This window comes from Oncorhynchus kisutch, linkage group LG27 (assembly GCF_002021735.2).
Source record: "Oncorhynchus kisutch isolate 150728-3 linkage group LG27, Okis_V2, whole genome shotgun sequence".
NCBI classification, from domain to species: domain Eukaryota; kingdom Metazoa; phylum Chordata; class Actinopteri; order Salmoniformes; family Salmonidae; genus Oncorhynchus; species Oncorhynchus kisutch.
In genome coordinates, this window is record NC_034200.2 from 41,449,826 (window position 1) to 41,473,036 (window position 23,211).

At 43.5% G+C, this 23,211-nt stretch overlaps 1 protein-coding gene across 1 annotated transcript in view; it reads right to left on the minus strand.

The window, feature by feature from the left end:
- col6a1 (collagen, type VI, alpha 1) overlaps positions 1-22,123 on the minus strand; it is a 62,527-nt gene extending 40,404 nt beyond the window's left edge. The window contains exons 1-16 of the mRNA XM_031806764.1: positions 21,937-22,123; positions 14,197-14,326; positions 12,960-13,160; positions 12,243-12,402; positions 6,769-6,882; positions 6,425-6,445; positions 6,302-6,322; positions 5,441-5,485; positions 5,093-5,146; positions 4,866-4,910; positions 4,706-4,759; positions 4,226-4,324; positions 1,597-1,659; positions 1,430-1,492; positions 790-837; positions 655-690 (exon numbers count right to left, since the gene is read on the minus strand). Coding sequence (XP_031662624.1) covers positions 655-690; positions 790-837; positions 1,430-1,492; positions 1,597-1,659; positions 4,226-4,324; positions 4,706-4,759; positions 4,866-4,910; positions 5,093-5,146; positions 5,441-5,485; positions 6,302-6,322; positions 6,425-6,445; positions 6,769-6,882; positions 12,243-12,402; positions 12,960-13,160; positions 14,197-14,326; positions 21,937-22,027 — 1,245 coding nt within the window. The 5' untranslated portion in view covers positions 22,028-22,123. The remainder of the gene's footprint in view (positions 1-654; positions 691-789; positions 838-1,429; positions 1,493-1,596; positions 1,660-4,225; positions 4,325-4,705; positions 4,760-4,865; positions 4,911-5,092; positions 5,147-5,440; positions 5,486-6,301; positions 6,323-6,424; positions 6,446-6,768; positions 6,883-12,242; positions 12,403-12,959; positions 13,161-14,196; positions 14,327-21,936) is intronic.
- Positions 22,124-23,211: the final 1,088 nt, after the last annotated feature.

Below are 23,211 nucleotides of genomic sequence, written 5' to 3' on the forward strand. Positions count from 1 at the left end.
CACACACACAGACAGACAGACCACACATCCACACCGGACACACACACACACACACACAGACAGACCACACATCCACACCAGACACACACACACACACACACACACACACACACACACACACACACACACACACACACACACACACACACACACACACACCAGACACACACACACACACACACCACACACACACACCAGACACAAACACACACACAGACCACACACACACACACACACACACACACACACACACACACACACACACACACACACACACACACACACACACAGACCACACACAGACCACACACACACAGACCACACGCACACACACACCACACGCACACACACACAGACCACACACACACACACACACACACACACACACACACACACACACACACACACACACACACACACAGACCACACACAGACCACACACACACAGACCACACGCACACACACACCACACGCACACACACACAGACCACACACACACACACACACACACACACACACACACACACACACACACACACACACACACACACACACACACACACACACACACACACACACACACAGACCACACACAGAGACACACACACACACACAGACCACACAGACAGTGTAGTAGTAGTAAAGTGTGAATACTTTGTCTCCCCGGAGGCCGTCCGGTCCAGGTGCTCCCTGAAATGCACAACGAAGATGTCACATGATATCATCAACACCTCAATGTAAACAGTAACTTCCCATAATTCTCAGGAGTTAGAGTCACTTACATCATCACCCCCGCTGTCCTTTGTCCCCATTGGCTCCTTTTGGGCCTGGTGTACCCTATCAGAAGATGACATGATAACATGACTTATCACTTGATACACAGTAGTCCTCACACATCCACACTGACTCATGTACACACTAATTAATGTACACACTAACACATGTGCACATCCACACTAACTCATGTACACACTAACACATGTACACACACACTAACACATGTACACACACACTAACACATGTACACACTAACTCATGTACACACTAACACATGTACACACACACTAACACATGTACACACTAACTCATGTACACACTAACACATGTACACACACACTAACACATGTACACACTAACTAATGTACACACTGACTCATGTACACACACTAACTAATGTACACACTAACTCATGTACACACTAACTCATGTACACACTAACTCATGTACACACACACTAACTCATGTACACACTAACACATGTACACACACACTAACTCATGTACACACTAACACATGTACACACTAACTCATGTACACACTAACACATGTACACAAAACTGCCCGTGAATTGTAATCCACAATAATTTAAATGTCGTCTTGCTGTGAGATTATCTTCCTGCAGCAAACTGGCTCAAATTAAGAGCTGTACCTTGACTCCGGGCAGTCCGTAGTTGCCGGGTCGTCCTGGTTCTCCGTCTTTCCCCTGATCTCCCTTAAACAGAAAATACACTGTCAACATCATCATGTTAACAACTATGTCTCCCAGCTCAAGTCACCATGGTAACAACAGTACAACAGGAAGTCATCTTACTGTACCTTAACTCCTTTGGTTCCGTATGGACCAGGATCTCCCTTAGGACCTCCGTCTCCCTGTGAGCCCTACAACCAGAACACGCTATTTAAACACAGATAAAATGGAACATAGAACAATAGAACACAGAAGTCAGAAAATAGAACATGGAACATAGAACAACAGAACACAAAAGTCAGAATATAGAACACGGAACAATGGAACATAGAACAACAGAACACAAAAGTCAGAATATAGAACCCAAACATCAAAGTGTTCTAGAGCCCCTGTGGTTCCCTGTGGAAAAACAGCAGAGCTTCACCACATCACAGAGTTCTACTACTTGTTAACCACCAGAGCATACAGCCCCAGTGAGTGGCCCCTACACCCATAACTATGTGGCTAAAATGTGTGTGTGTGTGTGTGTGTCGTGGACCAAGCTGCTTAATCAGAATAACTGTGTTTACATTCTCTGTTAGCAGAATGTTTATAAACTAACCCCTGGGGGGATTAGTTTATACATACTGTAAACACACACACACACACACACACACACACACACACACACACACACACACACACACACACACACACACACACACACACACACACACACACACACACACACACACACACACAGTTCATTCAGAAAGTATTCAGACCCCTTGACTTTTTCCACATTTTGTTACATTACAGCCTTAATAATAATAACACGTCATCATCAATCTACACACAATACTCCATAATGACATCACAATACCCCATAATGACATCACAATACCCCATAATGGCATCATCATAATTTTTTTGCAAATTCATAAAAATGAAAAATTATTCAGAGCCTTTGCTATGAGACTCAAAATTGTGCTCAGGTGTATCATGTTTCCATTGATCATCCTTGAGATGTTTCTACAACTTGATTGGAGTCCATCTGTCGTAAATTCTATTGATTGGACAAGATTTGGAAAGGCACACCTGACTATATAAGGTCCCACAGTTGACAGTGCAGGTCAGAGCAAAAACCAAGCCATGAGGTTGAAGAAGTTGTTCGTAGAGCTCAGAGACATTGGGACCACCAAGACTCTTCCTAGAGCTGGCCGTCCGGCCAAACTGAGCAATCGGGGGAGAAGGGCCTTGGTCAGGAGGGTGACCATGTACCCAATGGTCACTCCGACAGAGCTCCAGAGTTCCTCTGTGGAAATGGGAGAAGCTTCCAGAAGGACAACCATCTCTGCAGCACTCCACCAATCAGGTCTTTATGGTAGAGTGGCCAAACGGAAGCCACTCCTCAGTAAAAGGCATGACAGCCCACATGGAGTTTGCCAAAAGGCACCTAAAGGTCTCAGACTATGAGAAACAAGATTCTCTGGTCTGATGAAACCAAGATTGAACTCTCTGGCCTGAATGACAAGCATCACATCAGGAGGGAACCTGGCACCATCCCTACAGTGAAGCATGGTGGTGGCAGCATCATGTAGGGATGTTTTTTAGTGGCAGGGACTGGGAGACTAGTCAGGATCGAGGGAAAGATGAACGGAGCAAAGTACAGAGAGATCTTTGATGAAAACCTGCTCCAGAGCACTCAGGACCTCAGACTGGGGTGAAGGTTCACCATCCAACAGGACAACGACCATAAGCACACAGCCAAGATAACGCAGGAGTGGCTTCGTGACAAGTCTCTAAATGTCCTTGAGTGGCCCAGCCAGAGCCCGGACTTGAACCCGATCGAACATCTCTGGAGAGACCTTAAAATAGCTGTGCAGCAACGCTCCCCATCCAACCTGACAGAGAAACTCCCCAAATACAGGTGTGCCAAGCTTGTAGCGTCATACCCAAGAAAACCGAGATCGTAATCGCAGCCAAAGGTGCTTCAACAAAGTACTGAGTAAAGGATATGAATACTTCTGTATTTAAAAAATATATATTTGTCAAATTTAAAATAAAACAAAATCTGGTTTTGATTTGTCATTATGGGGTAATGTGTGTAGATTGATGAATAAGGCAACAAAATGTGGAAAAAGTCAAGGGGTCTGAATAATTTCCGAATGTACTGTACACAGGACAAAACTTTAGGACTCCCCCCTTTTGCCCTCAGAACAGCCTCAATTCATCGGGGCTCCACAAGGTTTTGAAAGCGTTCAACAGAGATGCTGGCCCATGTTGATTTCAATGCTTCCCACAGTTTTTTTCAGTTTGGCTGGATGTCCTTTGGGTGGTGGACCATTCTTGATACACACGGGAAACTGTTGAGCGTGAAAAACCCAGCAGCGTTGTAGTTCTTGACATTCAAACCGGTACGCCTGGCACCTACTACCACCTACCCCGTTCAAAGGCACTTCAATCTTTTGTCAATCTTTTGTCTTTCCCATTCACCCTCTGAATGGCACACAGACACAATCCATGTCTCAATTGTCTCAAGGCTTAAAAATCCTTCTTTAACTGGTCTCCTCCCCTTCATCTACACTGATTGAAGTGGATTTAACAAGTGACATCAATAAGGGGATCATAGCTTTCACCTGGATTCACCTGGTCAGTCTCATTGAAAGAGCAGGTGTTCTAATGTTCTGCATACTCAGTGTAGATACAGAGAGACACATCCTAAACCTGATGCAGGACTGGGGTTTAAATTATTACAACATTAGGAGAAGGACTCACGTCAGGTCCTGGGGAACCTTTACAGCCGGCTAGACCAGAAAAGCCTGGATCACCCTTACGTCCATCAACTCCATCTGTTCCCCGTTGTCCTTTGTCTCCCTGAGAGAGAGAGAGAGAGAGAGAGAGAGAGAGAGAAATAGGGAGAGAGAGGAATAGAGAGTGAGAGAAAGAGAGAGAAATAGAGAGAGAGAAATAGGGAGAGAGAGAGAGAGAGAGAGAGAGAAAGAGAGAGAAATAGAGAGAGAAATAGGGAGAGAGAGAGAGAGAGAGAGAGAAAGAGAGAGAAAGAGAGAGAAATAGAAGAGAGGAAGAGAGAGAAATAGAGAGAGAGAGAGAGAGAGAGAGAGAGAGAGAGAGAGAGAGAGAGAGAGAGACATTGTAGGTAATCGAGGGGTAGACAGAGAGGAAATTAACTTTACATCATTAATGGGAGAACAGATTAAAGAGGAAATCATATCCACCAATGGCTGTGCAGTTTACCTTGTAGCCTTTATGGCCTCTCTCGCCCTTGTCACCTCTTCCACCACGGTCACCCTGGAAACAAGACACAAGTTATCATAATTGCGATTATTGCAATACACTTTATTTAATGAAGAGTGTGTCATGGTCATATCCGGTGTGTGTGACTGTGATGCCGTACCTTCATTCCACGGTACCCCACAGGGCCGGGGTCTCCCAAATTTCCCTGAAATAGAGGACTTGATCATTAGTGGAGTAGAGCAGTGTTTTTTAATCCTGATCGTTAGTAGAATAGAGCAGTGTTTTTTAATCCTGTTCGTTAGTAGAATAGAGCAGTGTTTTTTCATCCTGATCGTTAGTAGAATATATGATTCTATAGATTAACAGTGTGTGTTCACAGGTACTCACATCTACCCCGATGTCTCCCTTCTCCCCTGGCATCCCCTGTCTACCTGTTTCACCCTGCAGGAGAGCGGAAGAGGGAAGAGAGAGGAAGAGAGAGGAAGAGAGAGGAAGAGAGAGGAAGAGAGGTGGAGAATTAGAATTCAAAATCGTCACTACATAATAACAATCAGACACTAGCTATGATGACCAGGTTAGCACACTGAGCTCAATCCTAGGCATTAACCTGGGGAGCTAACAAAAGTCTTTAGGTCTTCGTGTGTGTGTGTGTGTGTGTGTGTGTGTGTGTGTGTGTGTGTGTGTGTGTGTGTGTGTGTGTGTGTGTGTGTGTGTGTGTGTGTGTGTGAGCCCCACCTTGGACCCGAGGTCTCCTACTGGTCCTTTGGGACCTCCTTTAGCCTGCAGACAAAACACATCATCAGTGAGGTCATCATGGGTCATACCTGTTATAAAGGTTTCATAAGGGGGTCATACCGCTATGTCACTCGGAGAGTGAACACTACAACCTGTTATAAAGGTGTCATAAGGGGTTCATACCGCTATGTCACTCAGAGAGTGAACACTACAACCTGTTATAAAGGGGTCATAAGGGGGTCATACTGCTATGTCACTCAGAGAGTGAACACTACAACCTGTTATAAAGGTGTCATAAGGGGGTCATACCGCTATGTCACTCAGAGAGCCTTCATAGAACACAACAACCTGTTGGGGTCATCATGGGTCATACCGCTATGTCACTCAGAGAGCCTTCATAGAACACAATAACCTGTTATAAAGGGGTCATCATGGGTCATACCGCTATGTCACTCAGAGAGCCTTCATAGAACACAACAACCTGTTATAAAGGGGTCATCGTGGGTCATACCGCTATGTCACTCAGAGAGCCTTCATAGAACACAACAACCTGTTATAAAGGGGTCATCGTGGGTCATACCGCTATGTCACTCAGAGAGCCTTCATAGAACACAACAACCTGTTATAAAGGGGTCATCGTGGGTCATACCGCTATGTCACTCAGAGAGCCTTCATAGAACACAACAACCTGTTATAAAGGGGTAATCGTGGGTCATACCGCTATGTCACTCAGAGAGCCTTCATAGAACACAACAACCTGTTATAAAGGGGTCATAAGGGGGTCATACCGCTATGTCACTCAGAGAGCCTTCATAGAACACAACAACCTGTTGGGGTCATCGTGGGTTAGGGGTTACTTACGTTGCAGTCGAAAGAACAGCACTGAAAATCAGATGTAAAAAAGAAATGTTATAAATGGCAATAAACACAGAAATACTTTGTGAATGTGACTTTGTACTAATGATTACTGTAGGCAAGACATACCACATCCTTGGTCTCATTGGTCTGTAAGAGAAAGTAGATCAGAGGTTAGAGAGACTAATTTACACTTTAAAATGATAGGAGAGGGGGGGGGGAGCGAGAGCGAGAGAGGAAGGGGAGAGGAGAGGAGAGGAGAGGAGAGGAGAGGAGAAGAGAGGAGAGGAGAGGAGAGGAGAGGAGAGGAGAGGAGAGGAGAGGAGAGGAGAGGAGAGGAGAGGAGAGGAGAGGAGAGGAGAGGAGAGGAGAGGAGAGGAGAGGAGAGGAGAGGAGAGGAGAGGAGAGGAGAGGAGAGGAGAGGAGAGGGAGAGGAGAGGAGAGGAGAGGAGAGGAGAGGAGGTAATACGTACGATCATATCTATGATACTGCGTATGGTCTGTAGCTGGGTGGATCTGCTGTTGTCAGCTGCTGTGAAGTTTTGTCTGTAGTTCTGGTCTGTAGCAATCACTGACAGTCTTGTGTCCTGTAGAGAGCAATACAGACATTGATCAATTTTCAATATTTACAGTTATCAGTACCTTATCAATACATAGAGGTATACAAAGTTATATATATCCACACAGTTATCAATGTACACATAACTAAACCAACGTCAAGTCAACACCATGTTAGTGACCAGAGAATAACCTCATAACTAAACCAACGTCAAGTCAACACCATGTTAGTGACCAGAGAATAACCTCATAACTAAACCAACGTCAAGTCAACACCATGTTAGTGACCAGAGAATAACCTCATAACTAAACCAACGTCAAGTCAACGCCATGTTAGTGACCAGAGAATAACCTCATAACTAAACCAACGTCAAGTCAACGCCATGTTAGTGACCAGAGAATAACCTCATAACTAAACCAACGTCAAGTCAACGCCATGTTAGTGACCAGAGAATAACCTCATAACTAAACCAACGTCAAGTCAACGCCATGTTACTGACCAGAGAATAACCTCATAACTAAACCAACGTCAAGTCAACGCCATGTTAGTGACCAGAGAATAACCTCATAACTAAACCAACGTCAAGTCAACGCCATGTTAGTGACCAGAGAATAACCTCATAACTAAACCAACGTCAAGTCAACACCATGTTAGTGACCAGAGAATAACCTCATAACTAAACCAACGTCAAGTCAACGCCATGTTAGTGACCAGAGAATAACCTCATAACTAAACCAACGTCAAGTCAACACCATGTTAGTGACCAGAGAATAACCTCATAACTAAACCAACGTCAAGGCAACGCCATGTTAGTGACCAGAGAATAACCTCATAACTAAACCAACGTCAAGTCAACACCATGTTAGTGACCAGAGAATAACCTCATAACTAAACCAACGTCAAGTCAACGCCATGTTAGTGACCAGAGAATAACCTCATAACTAAACCAACGTCAAGTCATCACCATGTTAGTGACCAGAGAATAACCTCATAACTAAACCAACGTCAAGTCAACGCCATGTTAGTGACCAGAGAATAACCTCATAACTAAACCAACGTCAAGTCAACGCCATGTTAGTGACCAGAGAATAACCTCATAACTAAACCAACGTCAAGTCAACGCCATGTTAGTGACCAGAGAATAACCTCATAACTAAACCAACGTCAAGTCAACACCATGTTAGTGACCAGAGAATAACCTCATAACTAAACCAACGTCAAGTCAACACCATGTTAGTGACCAGAGAATAACCTCATAACTAAACCAACGTCAAGTCAACACCATGTTAGTGACCAGAGAATAACCTCATAACTAAACCAACGTCAAGTCAACACCATGTTAGTGACCAGAGAATAACCTCATAACTAAACCAACATCAAGTCAACACCATGTTAGTGACCAGAGAATAACCTCATAACTAAACCAACGTCAAGTCAACGCCATGTTAGTGACCAGAGAATAACCTCATAACTAAACCAACGTCAAGTCAACACCATGTTAGTGACCAGAGAATAACCTCATAACTAAACCAACGTCAAGTCAACGCCATGTTAGTGACCAGAGAATAACCTCATAACTAAACCAACGTCAAGTCAACGCCATGTTAGTGACCAGAGAATAACCTCATAACTAAACCAACGTCAAGTCAACGCCATGTTAGTGACCAGAGAATAACCTCATAACTAAACCAACGTCAAGTCAACGCCATGTTAGTGACCAGAGAATAACCTCATAACTAAACCAACGTCAAGTCAACACCATGTTAGTGACCAGAGAATAACCTCATAACTAAACCAACGTCAAGTCAACACCATGTTAGTGACCAGAGAATAACCTCATAACTAAACCAACATCAAGTCAACGCCATGTTAGTGACCAGAGAATAACCTCATAACTAAACCAACGTCAAGTCAACGCCATGTTAGTGACCAGAGAATAACCTCATAACTAAACCAACGTCAAGTCAACGCCATGTTAGTGACCAGAGAATAACCTCATAACTAAACCAACGTCAAGTCAACACCATGTTAGTGACCAGAGAATAACCTCATAACTAAACCAACGTCAAGTCAACACCATGTTAGTGACCAGAGAATAACCTCATAACTAAACCAACGTCAAGTCAACGCCATGTTAGTGACCAGAGAATAACCTCATAACTAAACCAACGTCAAGTCAACACCATGTTAGTGACCAGAGAATAACCTCATAACTAAACCAACGTCAAGTCAACACCATGTTAGTGACCAGAGAATAACCTCATAACTAAACCAACGTCAAGTCAACACCATGTTAGTGACCAGAGAATAACCTCATAACTAAACCAACGTCAAGTCAACACCATGTTAGTGACCAGAGAATAACCTCATAACTAAACCAACGTCAAGTCAACGCCATGTTAGTGACCAGAGAATAACCTCATAACTAAACCAACGTCAAGTCAACACCATGTTAGTGACCAGAGAATAACCTCATAACTAAACCAACATCAAGTCAACACCATGTTAGTGACCAGAGAATAACCTCATAACTAAACCAACGTCAAGTCAACGCCATGTTAGTGACCAGAGAATAACCTCATAACTAAACCAACGTCAAGTCAACACCATGTTAGTGACCAGAGAATAACCTCATAACTAAACCAACGTCAAGTCAACGCCATGTTAGTGACCAGAGAATAACCTCATAACTAAACCAACGTCAAGTCAACACCATGTTAGTGACCAGAGAATAACCTCATAACTAAACCAACGTCAAGTCAACGCCATGTTAGTGACCAGAGAATAACCTCATAACTAAACCAACGTCAAGTCAACGCCATGTTAGTGACCAGAGAATAACCTCATAACTAAACCAACGTCAAGTCAACACCATGTTAGTGACCAGAGAATAACCTCATAACTAAACCAACGTCAAGTCAACACCATGTTAGTGACCAGAGAATAACCTCATAACTAAACCAACATCAAGTCAACGCCATGTTAGTGACCAGAGAATAACCTCATAACTAAACCAACGTCAAGTCAACGCCATGTTAGTGACCAGAGAATAACCTCATAACTAAACCAACGTCAAGTCAACACCATGTTAGTGACCAGAGAATAACCTCATAACTAAACCAACGTCAAGTCAACACCATGTTAGTGACCAGAGAATAACCTCATAACTAAACCAACGTCAAGTCAACGCCATGTTAGTGACCAGAGAATAACCTCATAACTAAACCAACGTCAAGTCAACACCATGTTAGTGACCAGAGAATAACCTCATAACTAAACCAACGTCAAGTCAACACCATGTTAGTGACCAGAGAATAACCTCATAACTAAACCAACGTCAAGTCAACACCATGTTAGTGACCAGAGAATAACCTCATAACTAAACCAACGTCAAGTCAACGCCATGTTAGTGACCAGAGAATAACCTCATAACTAAACCAACGTCAAGTCAACACCATGTTAGTGACCAGAGAATAACCTCATAACTAAACCAACGTCAAGTCAACACGAGTGAATAAGTGTTCTGGAACACCGTAGTACTTGACCATTAAATCTATTGGTCCTTCTGCCTGGACTAAACACAAACACCCAGCAACACTTGGGAGGAGCACAGGGTCAGTCACAGTACAGGACCCCTGGAGCAGGGTCAGTCACAGTACAGGACCCCTGGAGCAGGGTCAGTCACAGGGTCAGTCACAGGGTCAGTCACAGTACAGGACCCCTGGAGCAGGGTCATTCACAGTACAGGACCCCTGGAGCAGGGTCAGTCACAGGGTCAGTCACAGGGTCAGTCACAGTACAGGACCCCTGGAGCAGGGTCAGTCACAGTACAGGACCCCTGGAGCAGGGTCAGTCACAGGGTCAGTCACAGGGCCAGTCACAGTACCAGCAGAGATGTTGAACCAGCAGAGATGTTAAACCAGCAGAGACGTTAAACCAGCAGAGATGTTAAACCAGTAGAGATGTTGAACCAGCAGAGATGTTAAAGCAGCAGAGATGTTAAACCAGTAGAGATGTTAAACCAGCAGAGATGTTAAAGCAGCAGAGATGTTAAACCAGTAGAGATGTTAAACCAGCTGAGGTGTTAAAGCAGCAGAGATGTTAAACCAGTAGAGATGTTAAACCAGCAGAGATGTTAAACCAGTAGAGATGTTAAACCAGCAGAGATATTAAACCAGCAGAGATGTTAAACCAGTAGAGATGTTAAACCAGCAGAGATGTTAAACCAGCAGAGATGTTAAACCAGCAGAGCTGTTAAACCAGTAGAGATGTTAAAGCAGCAGAGATGTTAAATCAGCAGAGATGTTAAACCAGCAGAGATGTTAAATCAGCAGAGATGTTAAATCAGCAGAGATGTTAAACCAGCAGAGATGTTAAAGCAGCAGAGATGTTAAACCAGCAGAGATGTTAAATCAGCAGAGATGTTAAACCAGCAGAGATGTTAAACCAACAGAGATGTTGAACCAGCAGAGATGTTAAACCAGCAGAGATGTTGAACCAGCAGAGATGTTGAACCAGCAGAGATGTTAAACCAGCAGAGATGTTAAACCAGCAGGGATGTTAAACCAGCAGAGATGTTAAACCAGCAGAGATGTTAAACCAGCAGAGATGTTAAACCAGCAGAGATGTTAAACCAGCAGAGATGTTAAACCAGTAGAGATGTTAAACCAGCAGAGATGTTGAACCAGCAGAGATGTTAAACCAGCAGAGATGTTGAACCAGCAGGCCTCTGGACAGTTGACAGACACTTCATTTCCTTCTATCTATCACCAGATCTGGTAACAACCTTCTGGCTATGGATCCTCTGTAAATAGATGGTTACCTGCCACCCAACAGAGGGCAGATTTAGAAACGTAGGTATCCTGCGTGCCACAAGACACGTGTTATACCTTGATTACACCGCTCGTGTCGTGTGTGCGAGTGTTGCAAAATAAATGTTGAAATCTATGTTATTCAATTATTGCATCCACACTGCTCGCAAGTGCCAACGAGCGTCTGCGTTGCCAAGGGCTAAAATAGAACCGCAAGCTAGCTAGCTAAATTGCCATAATGTTAAATGCTTTTCAACGTGTCCCCAAATTAATGTAATTGGTTCAGAGTTTGTTTTGATATTTTAACCCGCGTGTTGTGATCGTGTTTGGTGTGGGGGGGGCAAACTAAATGTATGCATGATGACGCACGAGCGCAGCCGGTTTGGGTTCTGTGTTAGTCCACCTAGCTAAAGCCTCTGCCTTACAGCTCAGAGAGCCAATGCAAGTCTTTAGGAGTCAGACGATGTTACCTACCTCTACCGCTACAATGATATCATACCTCATGGTCAGGTTAAAAGGGTTAGGTCTATGTGTGTGTGTGTGTGTGTGTATGTGTGTGTGTGTGTGTGTGTCGTACCTCCTGGTCAGGTGATATGGCAACAGAGAAGACTTTAACCCCGTGGTGCCTGGCCTCATTGGCAGCTTCCTGTAACCCCCCACAGGGCTCCTTGTAACCTGTTAGAGGATGCCCGTCCGTCACCACGACGATGTACTTATTCTCCTGGTAGTGGGAGCCCCTGAACACACACAGTGAAGGAAGGAGAATGAAAAACCACTGGGAGGGGCCAGTGTGGTCAGAGGGCAATTAGGGAGCGTTACTTAGTTAGTTGGTAGTTATCTCATCGCTGCAACTCCCACACGGACTCGGGAGAGGCGAAGGTCAAGAGCCATGCGTCTTTCGAAACACAACCCCAACCAAGCCGCACTGCTTCTTGACACAATGCCCATCCAACCTGGAAGCCAGCCGCACCAATGTGTCGGAGGAAACACCGTACACCTGGCGACCTGGTTAGCGTGCACTACGCCCAGCCTGCCACAGGAGTCGCTACTGCGCGATGAGACAAGGATATCCCTGCTGGCCAAACCCTCCCTAACCCAGACGACGCTGGGCCAATTGTGTGCCGCCACATGGGCCTCCCGGTCGCGGCAGGCTGCGACAGAGCCTGGCCTCCACCCAGAATCCCTGGTGGAAGCAGCCAGCACACGCAGTGCGACGCAGTGCCTTAGACCACTACGCCACCCGGGAGGAGGACATGAGCATTTCTAACAATATATGTGTGTGTGTCTGTGTTACCCTATGAGCAGCTCAGCGATGCCTCTCTTGATGGCACAGTCAGTGTGTGTTCCCTTGCCGATGTAGCTGATGCCTTTGATGTCACTGATGAGCGCCTGTCGCTCGGTGGCAATGTCACTCAGCTGGCGCACTAAGATGATCTCATCAGAGTAGTGCAGCGCTCCGGAGTTCCACGTCAAGGAGCGGTCACATGGCTGGCGCCTAGCAACAAGGACATTAGACAGAGAGAGAAATAGATATGTCAAATCACACAAAACAATGTAACTACAGGTAAATTACTTTTACCATTACAATAAGTCTCAAACAGGACCTACAGGACCTACCTATAACAGGACCTACAGGACCTAACTATAACAGGACCTATAGGACCTACCTATAACAGGACCTAAAGGACCTGCCTATAACAGGACCTACGGGACTTACCTCTAACAGGACCTAAAGGACCTACCTATAACAGGACCTACGGGACTTACCTCTAACAGGACCTACCTATAACAAGACCTACAAGACCTACCTATAACAGGACCTAAAGGACCTACCTATAACAGGACCTAAAGGACCTACCTATAACAGGACCTACCTATAACAGGACCTAAAGGACCTACCTATATCAGGACCTACCTATAACAGGACCTATAATCTTAGAAAAAAAGGTTCAAAATGCTGTCCCCATAGTAAATGCTGTCCCCATAGTAAATGCTGTCCCCATAGTAAATGCTGTCCCCATAGTAAATGCTGTCCCCATAGTAAAAGCTGTCCCCATAGTAAATGCTGTCCCCATAGTAAATGCTGTCCCCATAGTAAATGCTGTCCCCATAGTAAATGCTATTTTGGGTTCCAGGTAAAACTCTTTTGGGTTCCATGTAGAACCCTCTGTAGAAAGGGAGCTACATGTAACCCTAAAGGGTCCTACTTTGGAACCAGAATCGTTATAGTTGCAACCAAAATATCGTTATTCAAAAGGTTCTCTTATGGGGACAGCCAAAGAAGCCTTCAGGGTTGGGTTTTGTGAATAATCCAACATATTGATTTTATTACCCAAACATGGATTAATTTATTCATTTTCATGCTGGATTGACCCAGCAGCTGGGTCTTTTTAAATCTAATCCATAGGTTAATCCAGCCTATTAATCCAGCCTATTAGGGGCGTGGCTTTCAGATAGTTATTTTGTGTGTGTGTGTGTGTGTGTGTGTGTCTGTGTGTGTGTGTGTGTGTGTGTGTGTGTGTGTATCTTACATTTCTTTGAGCTCCATGATGAAGCGTTCAGTAAAGCTCTTGATCTGGTCGATGTAGAAGTTGGGAGGTTTGGCCCTCAGAGCAACACTCTCAGACGTGTCCAGCACAAAGAACAGGTCCACCGGACACTCTGAACACACACCGAAGTAAACATAAACATAGGAAATATCTTCAACAGAAACAAACACCTGACACCTGTATATGGGGCGGCAGGGTAGCCTAGTGGTTAGAGCTAGTTCAAATCCCTGAGCTGACAAGGTACAAATCTGTCGTTCTGCCCCTGAACAGGCAGTTAACCCACTGTTCCTAGGCCGTCATTGAAAATAAGAATTTGTTCTTTAACTGACTTGCCTAGTTAAATAAAGGTACAATAAATAAAAATATGGAGAGGTTATTTACACAATGCTATACCCACCAGTTTTTCACATTTGTGTTTTTTCATCAGAAATGATTGCTTATTTTACACCCTTCATGTGTGTATAAAATATTACTGTTTTCAGATTTTTTATTAATAGATTTTAGAAATGTAGTGGAAATTTCCTGTATTGACCAAATCATGAGACCAAACCACCACACAAGTCAGAGTTATCATAAAGTCCATCTTTAATTATATGAGCTCCATCACAACCCTGTGACTCTCAGATCAATTCAGTGTCTATAAATTAATTCTCTGAGAGTCCCTTACACATTGCAACTGAGATCCTTTATAGCCAGACAGCATTGGCTATAAATTATCGTTCAGCTTTGTCTCCTTAACTATGTTCTCATCTCGCTCTCAGGACCATAAAACAAATCCTCATGAACAGGCATATATCAAATACACCCCTCCTGGACAAGATCACAGAGACACACTGACTGGCACACAGACATTGTGGAGCCAAGAGATAATTTGTTCCCCCTCAATCATCCCTTAAAATGGTTTAAAAGATATGTTTACCTATGAAGACAAGCTTGACCCCTCCCCTTTCTGCGGCCCAAGTAACTGACCCCAGGACAGATCAAGGATAACTGCAAATGTCCACCACTATAGTACAACAAGATACATTCTGATGAGAAGTAACTGACCCCAGGACAGATCAAGGATAACTGCAAATGGCCACCACTATAGTACAAGACATTCTATATGAGAAGTAACTGACCCCAGGACAGATCAAGGATAACTGCAAATGGCCACCACTATAGTACAACAAGATACATTCCGATGAGAAGTAACTGACCCCAGGACAGATCAAGGATAACTGCAAATGTCCACCACTATAGTACAACAAGATACATTCTGATGAGAAGTAACTGACCCCAGGACAGATCAAGGATAACTGCAAATGGCCACCACTATAGTACAAGACATTCTATATGAGAAGTAACTGACCCCAGGACAGATCAAGGATAACTGCAAATAGTACAACAAGATACATTCTGATGAGAAGTAACTGACCCCAGGACAGATCAAGGATAACTGCAAATGGCCACCACTATAGTACAACAAGATACATTCTGATGTATGAAAATGTTATAATATTGTTTTCAAAGCGCTTTATATCCATTGATTAGCTGCAATGGAATGTTTGTATTCTGTATATTTGACTGTGATATGAGGTTGTCTCATTTAGCTACCTGAAGATTCATTCACTTCCTGGATGTGACATCTGCTAAATGACTCAAATGTCAAATGGAAATGTTTTACACACAGATCTCATGTTACTGTATTGAAATATTTGTAATGTTTAATATTTATGTCCCACATGTATCATTTGTACAGTTCTTTATTAAACATGTAGATATTTGTTACTTTGGACTGTGTAAACATAAAACCAAACAAATGTTTGCTATAGAATACTACAGTACTTACGATAGAATTATGTAGTAAACTGTAGAAAAGTGTAGAATACTATACTACACACTGGAGTACCCCTCAATCATGTGTAGTACTTACTATATAATTGTGTAGTATGCTGTAGAACACTATAGTTAATACTACACTATAGTACAGTATTATCCACAAAAAATACTGTAATAAATACAGTAATGTCCACAGAAACACTTCAGTCCCCAAATACAATAGTTTTTTTAAGTATAGTAATACTACATGATTTAATTCATAAATAAGGGTGATTTTTTCGTTTGTTGCTTATACCCTGCCCATTCCCCTCCCCAATATCCCAATTTGTGCTGTCCATAAGTGATAAACCTACATGCCAAGTATACACTCTTAGAAAAAAGGGTTCTTCAGCTGTCCCCATAGGATAACTTTCTTTTCCAGGTGGAACCCTTTTGGAGTCCATGTAGAACCCTCTATGTAAAGAGTTCTATATAGAACTCAAATGGGATCTACCTGGAACCAAAAGGGGTTCTTCAAAGGGTTCTCGTACGCTACGGTCACAAGACGCAGGCCTCCTAATTGTCCCTAGAATTTCTAAGCAAACAGCTGGAGGCAGGGCTTTCTCCTATAGAGCTCCATTTTTATGGAACGGTCTGCCTACCCCATGTCGGAGACGCAAACTCGGTCTCAACCTTTAAGTCCTTACTGAAGACTTATCTCTTCAGTGGGTCATATGATTGAGTGTAGTCTGGCCCAGGAGTGGGAAGGTGAACGGAAAGGCTCTGGAGCAACAAACCGCCCTTGCTGTCTCTGCCTGGCAAGGTTCCCCTCTTCCCACAGGGATTCTCTGCCTCTAACCCTATTACAGGGGCTGAGTCACTGGCTTACTGGGGCTCTCTCATGCCGTCCCTGGAAGGGGTGCGTCACCTGAGTGGGTTGATTCACTGATGTGGTCATCCTGTCTGGGTTGGCGCCCCCCCTTGGGTTGTGCCATGGCGGAGATCTTTGTGGGCTATACTCAGCCTTGTCTCAGGATGGTAAGTTGGTGGTTGAATATATCCCTCTAGTGGTGTGGGGGCTGTGCTTTGGCAAAGTGGGTGGGGTTATATCCTTCCTGTTTGGCCCTGTCTGGGGGTGTCCTCGGATGGGGCCACAGTGTCTCCTGACCCCTCCTGTCTCAGCTTCCAGTATTTATGCTGCAGTAGTTAATGTGTCGGGGGGCTAGGGTCAGTTTGTTATACCTGGAGTACCTCTCCTGTCCTATTCGGTGTCCTGTGTGAATCTAAGTGTGCGTTCTCTAATTCTCTCTTTCTCTCTCTCTCTCTCGGAGGACCTGAGCCCTAGGACCATGCCCCAGGACTACCTGACATGATGACTCCTTGCTGTCCCCAGTCCACCTGACCGTGCTGCTGCTCCGGAGTTTTCCTAGCCACCGTGCTTCTCCACCTGCATTGCTTGCTGTTTGGGGTTTTAGGCTGGGTTTCTGTACAGCACTTTGAGATATCAGCTGATGTACGAAGGGCTATATAAATAAATCTGATTTGATTTGATTTGATTCTCCTATGGGGACAGCCGAAGAACCCTTTGAGGTTCTAGAGAGCAACTTTTTTTCTAAAAGTGTAGACCATAATTGTGTTCCCATCAGGAAATAGAAAAGAGCAGTAAACACTACAGTAAACACTACAGTAAATACTACAGGAAACACTACAGTAAATACTAGAGTAAATACTAGAGTAAATACTAGAGTAAATACTACAGGAAACACTACAGTAAACACTACAGTAAATACTAGAGTAAATACTACAGTAAATACTACAGGAAACACTACAGTAAATACTAGAGTAAATACTACAGTATACTGCAGTCTGCAACAACACTACAGTAAATACTACAGTATACTGCAGTCTGCAACAACACTACAGTAAATACTACAGTAAATACTACAGGAAACACTACAGTAAATACTACAGTATACTGCAGTCTGCAAAAACACTACAGTAAATACTACAGTATACTGCAGTCTGCAACAACACTACAGTAAATACTGCAGTATACTGCAGTCTGCAACAACACTACAGTAAATACTACAGTAAATACTACAGTATACTGCAGTCTGCAATAACACTACAGTAAATACTACAGTATACTGCAGTCTGCAAAAACACTACAGTAAATACTACAGTATACTGCAGTCTGCAACAACACTACAGTAAATACTACAGTATACTGCAGTCTGCAACAACACTACAGTAAATACTACAGTATACTGCAGTCTGCAACAACACTACAGTAAATACTACAGTAAATACTACAGTAAATACTACAGTAAATACCACAGTATACTGCAGTCTGCAACAACACTACAGTAAATACTACAGTAAATACTACAGTAAATACTACAGTAAATACTACAGTATACTGCAGTCTGCAAAAACACTACAGTAAATACTATAATATATACTATAGTTTAAGTATATTAATACTACAGTAGGTATTCTACAGTAAACTGGAAATACTATAGTGTACTACAGTAATATATGGAAACAATACAGTCCTAAAAAAACATGACAGTTGTTGAACTATTTTAAAAGTAAAGTATTTATACTATAGGAAACTATAGTATTGTTTATGTGGGTGAGGCAGATTAGTATTGTTTATGTGGGTGAGGCAGATTAGTATTGTTTATGTGGGTGAGGCAGATTAGTATTGTTTATGTGGGTGAGGCAGATTAGTATTGTTTATGTGGGTGAGGCAGATTAGTATTGTTTATGTGGGTGAGGCAGATTAGTATTGTTTATGTGGGTGAGGCAGATTAGTATTGTTTATGTGGGTGAGGCAGATTAGTATTGTTTATGTGGGGTGAGGCAGATTAGTATTGTTTATGTGGGTGAGGCAGATTAGTATTGTTTATGTGGGTGAGGGCAGATTAGTATTGGTTTATGTGGGTGAGGCAGATATATACCTTTTTTTTTAAACATGATTATTGTCCATGATTAGATAGTGAAAAAACTTACCAATCTCTTTCAGAATTTCTATAATCAGTAAAAGCTCATTTACCAACATTTCTGAAAATGTGTTTTTAGCATTTTGGAATTAAATTATTCATATACACACAATCACACAATAACATTTGTTACTCAATGGCGGTAGTCTCGAAGTTAGAGAGCTGGGTTGCCGGTTCGAATCTCAGGACTGGTTGGGGAAAATGAGAGTGATCCGGCTCAGCTGGTGTAACAGTATAGACTTTCCGTCCGTCCCCTCGCCCCGCCCCGCCCTGGGCTCGAACACGGGACCCTCTGCACACGCCAACAGTCACCCTCGAAGCATCGTCACTTTACTGTAGCATCGTCACAAATGCTATTTAGCGTGCACCGCCGCTAACTAGCTAGCCGTTTCACATCCGTTACACTGGCAACTAGCTGGTTGCCAAGTATTGAGTTAAGCAGGCCTATATCTATATATATATAGAGAGAGAGAGAGAGAGAGAGAGAGAGAGAGAGAGAGAGAGAGAGAGAGAGAGAGAGAGAGAGAGAGAGAGAGAGAGAGAGAGAGAGAGAGAGAGAGAGAGAGAGAGGGGGAGAGAGAGAGAGAGAGAGAGAGAGAGAGAGAGAGAGAGAGAGAGAGAGAGAGAGAGAGAGAGAGGAGAGAGAGGGGGAGAGAGAGAGAGAGAGAGAGAGAGGGGGAGAGAGAGAGAGAGAGAGAGAGAGAGAGAGAGAGAGAGAGAGAGAGAGAGAGAGAGAGAGAGATTGCTATAATATATACTATAGTTTATTGCGTTAAGCCTATATCCCACTGCTGCCACCAATGTAATGAAGCTGGTCATAAAATCACACTAAAAGGGTAAAAGAAAAATGTAAAGCACAAAACTGTTGCAGCAATTGTACTAAATTGTACAACTCCGAATAACAAAATAAAAGTAATATTTCAACTACAATTTGTTTAGACTAAGGCCTCAATTCAATCAACAACCTCAGAAATATTATGATTCTGCATCCTGCATAGGATTTAAATTCAAATCCCAGCAATTTACACAGATTGAGTGATTGATTGGTCAGTTTCACTCCCCTAAGTGGTAAGTTAGGCTGTGGGTAACATTTTAATTATCCCACTCTAAGCATAATATGCAGCTGTGAGAGCTAGATAGGCTGTAGCCTAACTACATACAGTAGGACCATCGACCAAACCAGCTCAGAAATTCTGCTAGTTTAGGCACGGCCTAATATATGATTTAAACATTGTCTATTTACTAAGCTCTCTGTAGCTCCTACAGGCTGTTTGTTAAACTTCCAACGCAACATCTGGCCAAGACGCAGAGACGCGCCAGAAACCATCCCGATTTTCGCTCTCTCGTTCGTTCTCCGTGGTTTCTAACTTGTTTCTCATCCCACAGAGCTTGTTTAGTTCCGTATTAATTACATAGCATACATAGACATACATACCTGGACAACCGGGAACAAAAATCCGTTTCTTATCTAGAAACAAACTTATAAACTCACCCCAGAACTTGGGTCTGTCTGTCTGCTGTGCGAGCGCCCCAGCGCACAGCGCAACGCACAGCAGAGAGAGAACTCATGAGCCTCCATGCCTTTATTCGGTTAAAACTAGACTTTCAAACCCAAAACACTCCCAACCGTCTCCAACCCGAACCTCCGAACTGAACTTCAGAAGATGGATGAAACCGGAGCTCAGTCAATGTTCTAATTCCGTTAGTCAGTTTAAAACCCCGAGCCAACACGGGAGCGCGCAGCAGAGCACCAGCAACATGGAACGCCTCGCAAAGAGGTAGGGAGGAAGAAGAGGAGTTTACGCGCCTTCCTCTTCAGAGAAAGTACATTTCACGCCAGTAACGATGCTATGATCTAGATTGCAGAAGGGTCCAACGCCCATGCATATCTACATAAGAAACACACTATTCGTATAGACCGACATCTGTAGCTTGATGTTGTGACGTCCTTTATTTAGTTTTAGTGGTGATTGTGTCAGCCTATCCCAGTGGTCTAAGGGACCTTATGGCAACATCTGGAAGAGGGAAATCAACTTGTGCTTGATTGTAGTTTTGTTTTGACAGCCTTACTAGTAAATAATGTAATGTATGTCTTAGTAAATACGTTACACCTGGTGTAACATCGGTCTACACAGTGCAATCATGTTATGTCAATATCACACATTCAGTTCTAAGTACACTATGAAAAACAGATGGCAAACGCTACTCTCCTTCCTTTGTATATATATGTTAGCCAATGTTTAATGAAATAACTCTCTCTCTTGCTCTCTCTCTCTCACTCTAGTGTGTGGTGTGTGTGTGTGGTGTGTGTGGTGTGTGTGTGTGTGTGTGTGTGGTGTGTGTGTGTGTGTGTTGTGTGTGTGTGTGTTGTGTGTGTGTGGTGTGTGTGTGTGTGTGTGTGTGTGTGTGTGTGTGTTGCTCTTGCTGAGGGCAGAGGGAAGAGTTTCAAGACATCTGTTTTACTTCAGTGTCCAGANGTTTTCACTCCCCTAAGTGGTAAGTTAGGCTGTGGGTAACATTTTAATATCCCACTCTAAGCATAATATGCAGCTGTGAGAGCTAGATAGGCTGTAGCCTAACTACATACACAGTAGGACCATCGACCAAACCAGCTCAAAATTTGCTAGTTTAGGCACGGCCTAATATATATTTAAACATTGTCTATTTTACTAAGCATCTCTGTAGCTCCTACGGCTGTTTTTTTAAACTTTCCAACGCAACTCTGGCCAAGACGCAGAGACGCGCCAGAAACCATCCCGATTTCGCTCTCTCGTTCGTTCTCCTTGTTTCTAACTTGTTTCTCATCCCACAGCCTGTGTTTTAGTCCGTATTAATTACATAGTCATACATAGACATACAATACCTGGACAACCGGGACAATAATCCGTTTCTATTCATAACCCACTTTATAACTCACCCCAGAACTTGGGTCTGTCGGTCTGCTGTGCGAGCGCGCCCCAGCGCACAGCGCAACGCACCAGCAGAGAGAGAACTCCATGAGCCTCCATGCCTTTATTCGGTTAAAACTAGACTTTCAAACCCAAAACACTCCCAACCGTCTCCAACCCGAACCTCCGAACTGAAATTCAGAAGATGGATGAAACCGGAGCTCATCAATGTTCTAATTTCCGTTAGTCAGTTAAAACCCCCGAGCCAACACCGGGAGCGCGCAGCAGAGCACCAGCACATGGAACGCCTCGCAACGAGGAGGGAGGAAGAAGAAGAGTTTAGTTTACGGGTACGCGCCGCCTTCCTCTTCAGAAGAAGTACATTTCACGCAGTAACTATGCTATGATCTAGATTGCAGAAGGGTCCAACGCCCATGCATATCTACCTAAGAACCCACTATTCGTATAGACCGACATCTGTAGCTTGATGTTGTGACGTCTTATTTAGTTTTAGTGGTGATTGGTGTCAGCCTATCCCAGTGTCTAAGGGACCTTATGGCAAACATCTGGAAGAGGGAAAAATCAACTTGTGCTTGATTGTAGTTTTGTTTTGAAAGCCTTACTAGTAAATAATGTAATGTATGTCTTAGTAAATACGTTACACCTGGTGTAACATCGGTCTACACAGTGCAATCATGTTATGTCAATATCACACATTCAGTCTAAGTACACTATGAAAAACAGATGGCAACGCCTACCTCTCCTTCCTTTGTATATATATGTTAGCCAATGTTTAATGAAATAACTCTCTCTCTTGCTCTCTCTCTCTCACTCTAGTGTGTGTGTGGTGTGTGTGTGTGTGTGTGTGTGTGTGTGTGTGTGTGTGTGTGTGTGTGTGTGTGTGTGTGTGTGTGTGTGTGTGGTGTGTGTGTGTGTGTGTGTGTGTGTGTGTGTGTGTGTGTGTGTGTGTGTGCTCTTGCTGAGGGCAAGAGGGAAGAGTTTCAAGACCATCTGTTTTACTTCAGTGTCCAGATCTGACCTGACATGGAAGAGAGAAGGAGAAGAGAGAGAGAGGGAGAAAGAGAGAGAGAGAAAGAGAGAGACAGAAAGAGAAAGAGAAAGAGACCGAGAGAGAGAAAGAGAGAGAGAGAGACAGAAAGAGAAAGAGACAGAGAGAGAGGGAGAGAGAGACAGAAAGAGACAGAGAGAGAGAAAGAAAGAGAGAGAGACAGAGACAGAGTGAGAGACAGAGAGAGAGAGAGAAATAGAGTGGGAGGGGGGTGGGAGAGAGAGAGGGTTGTGAC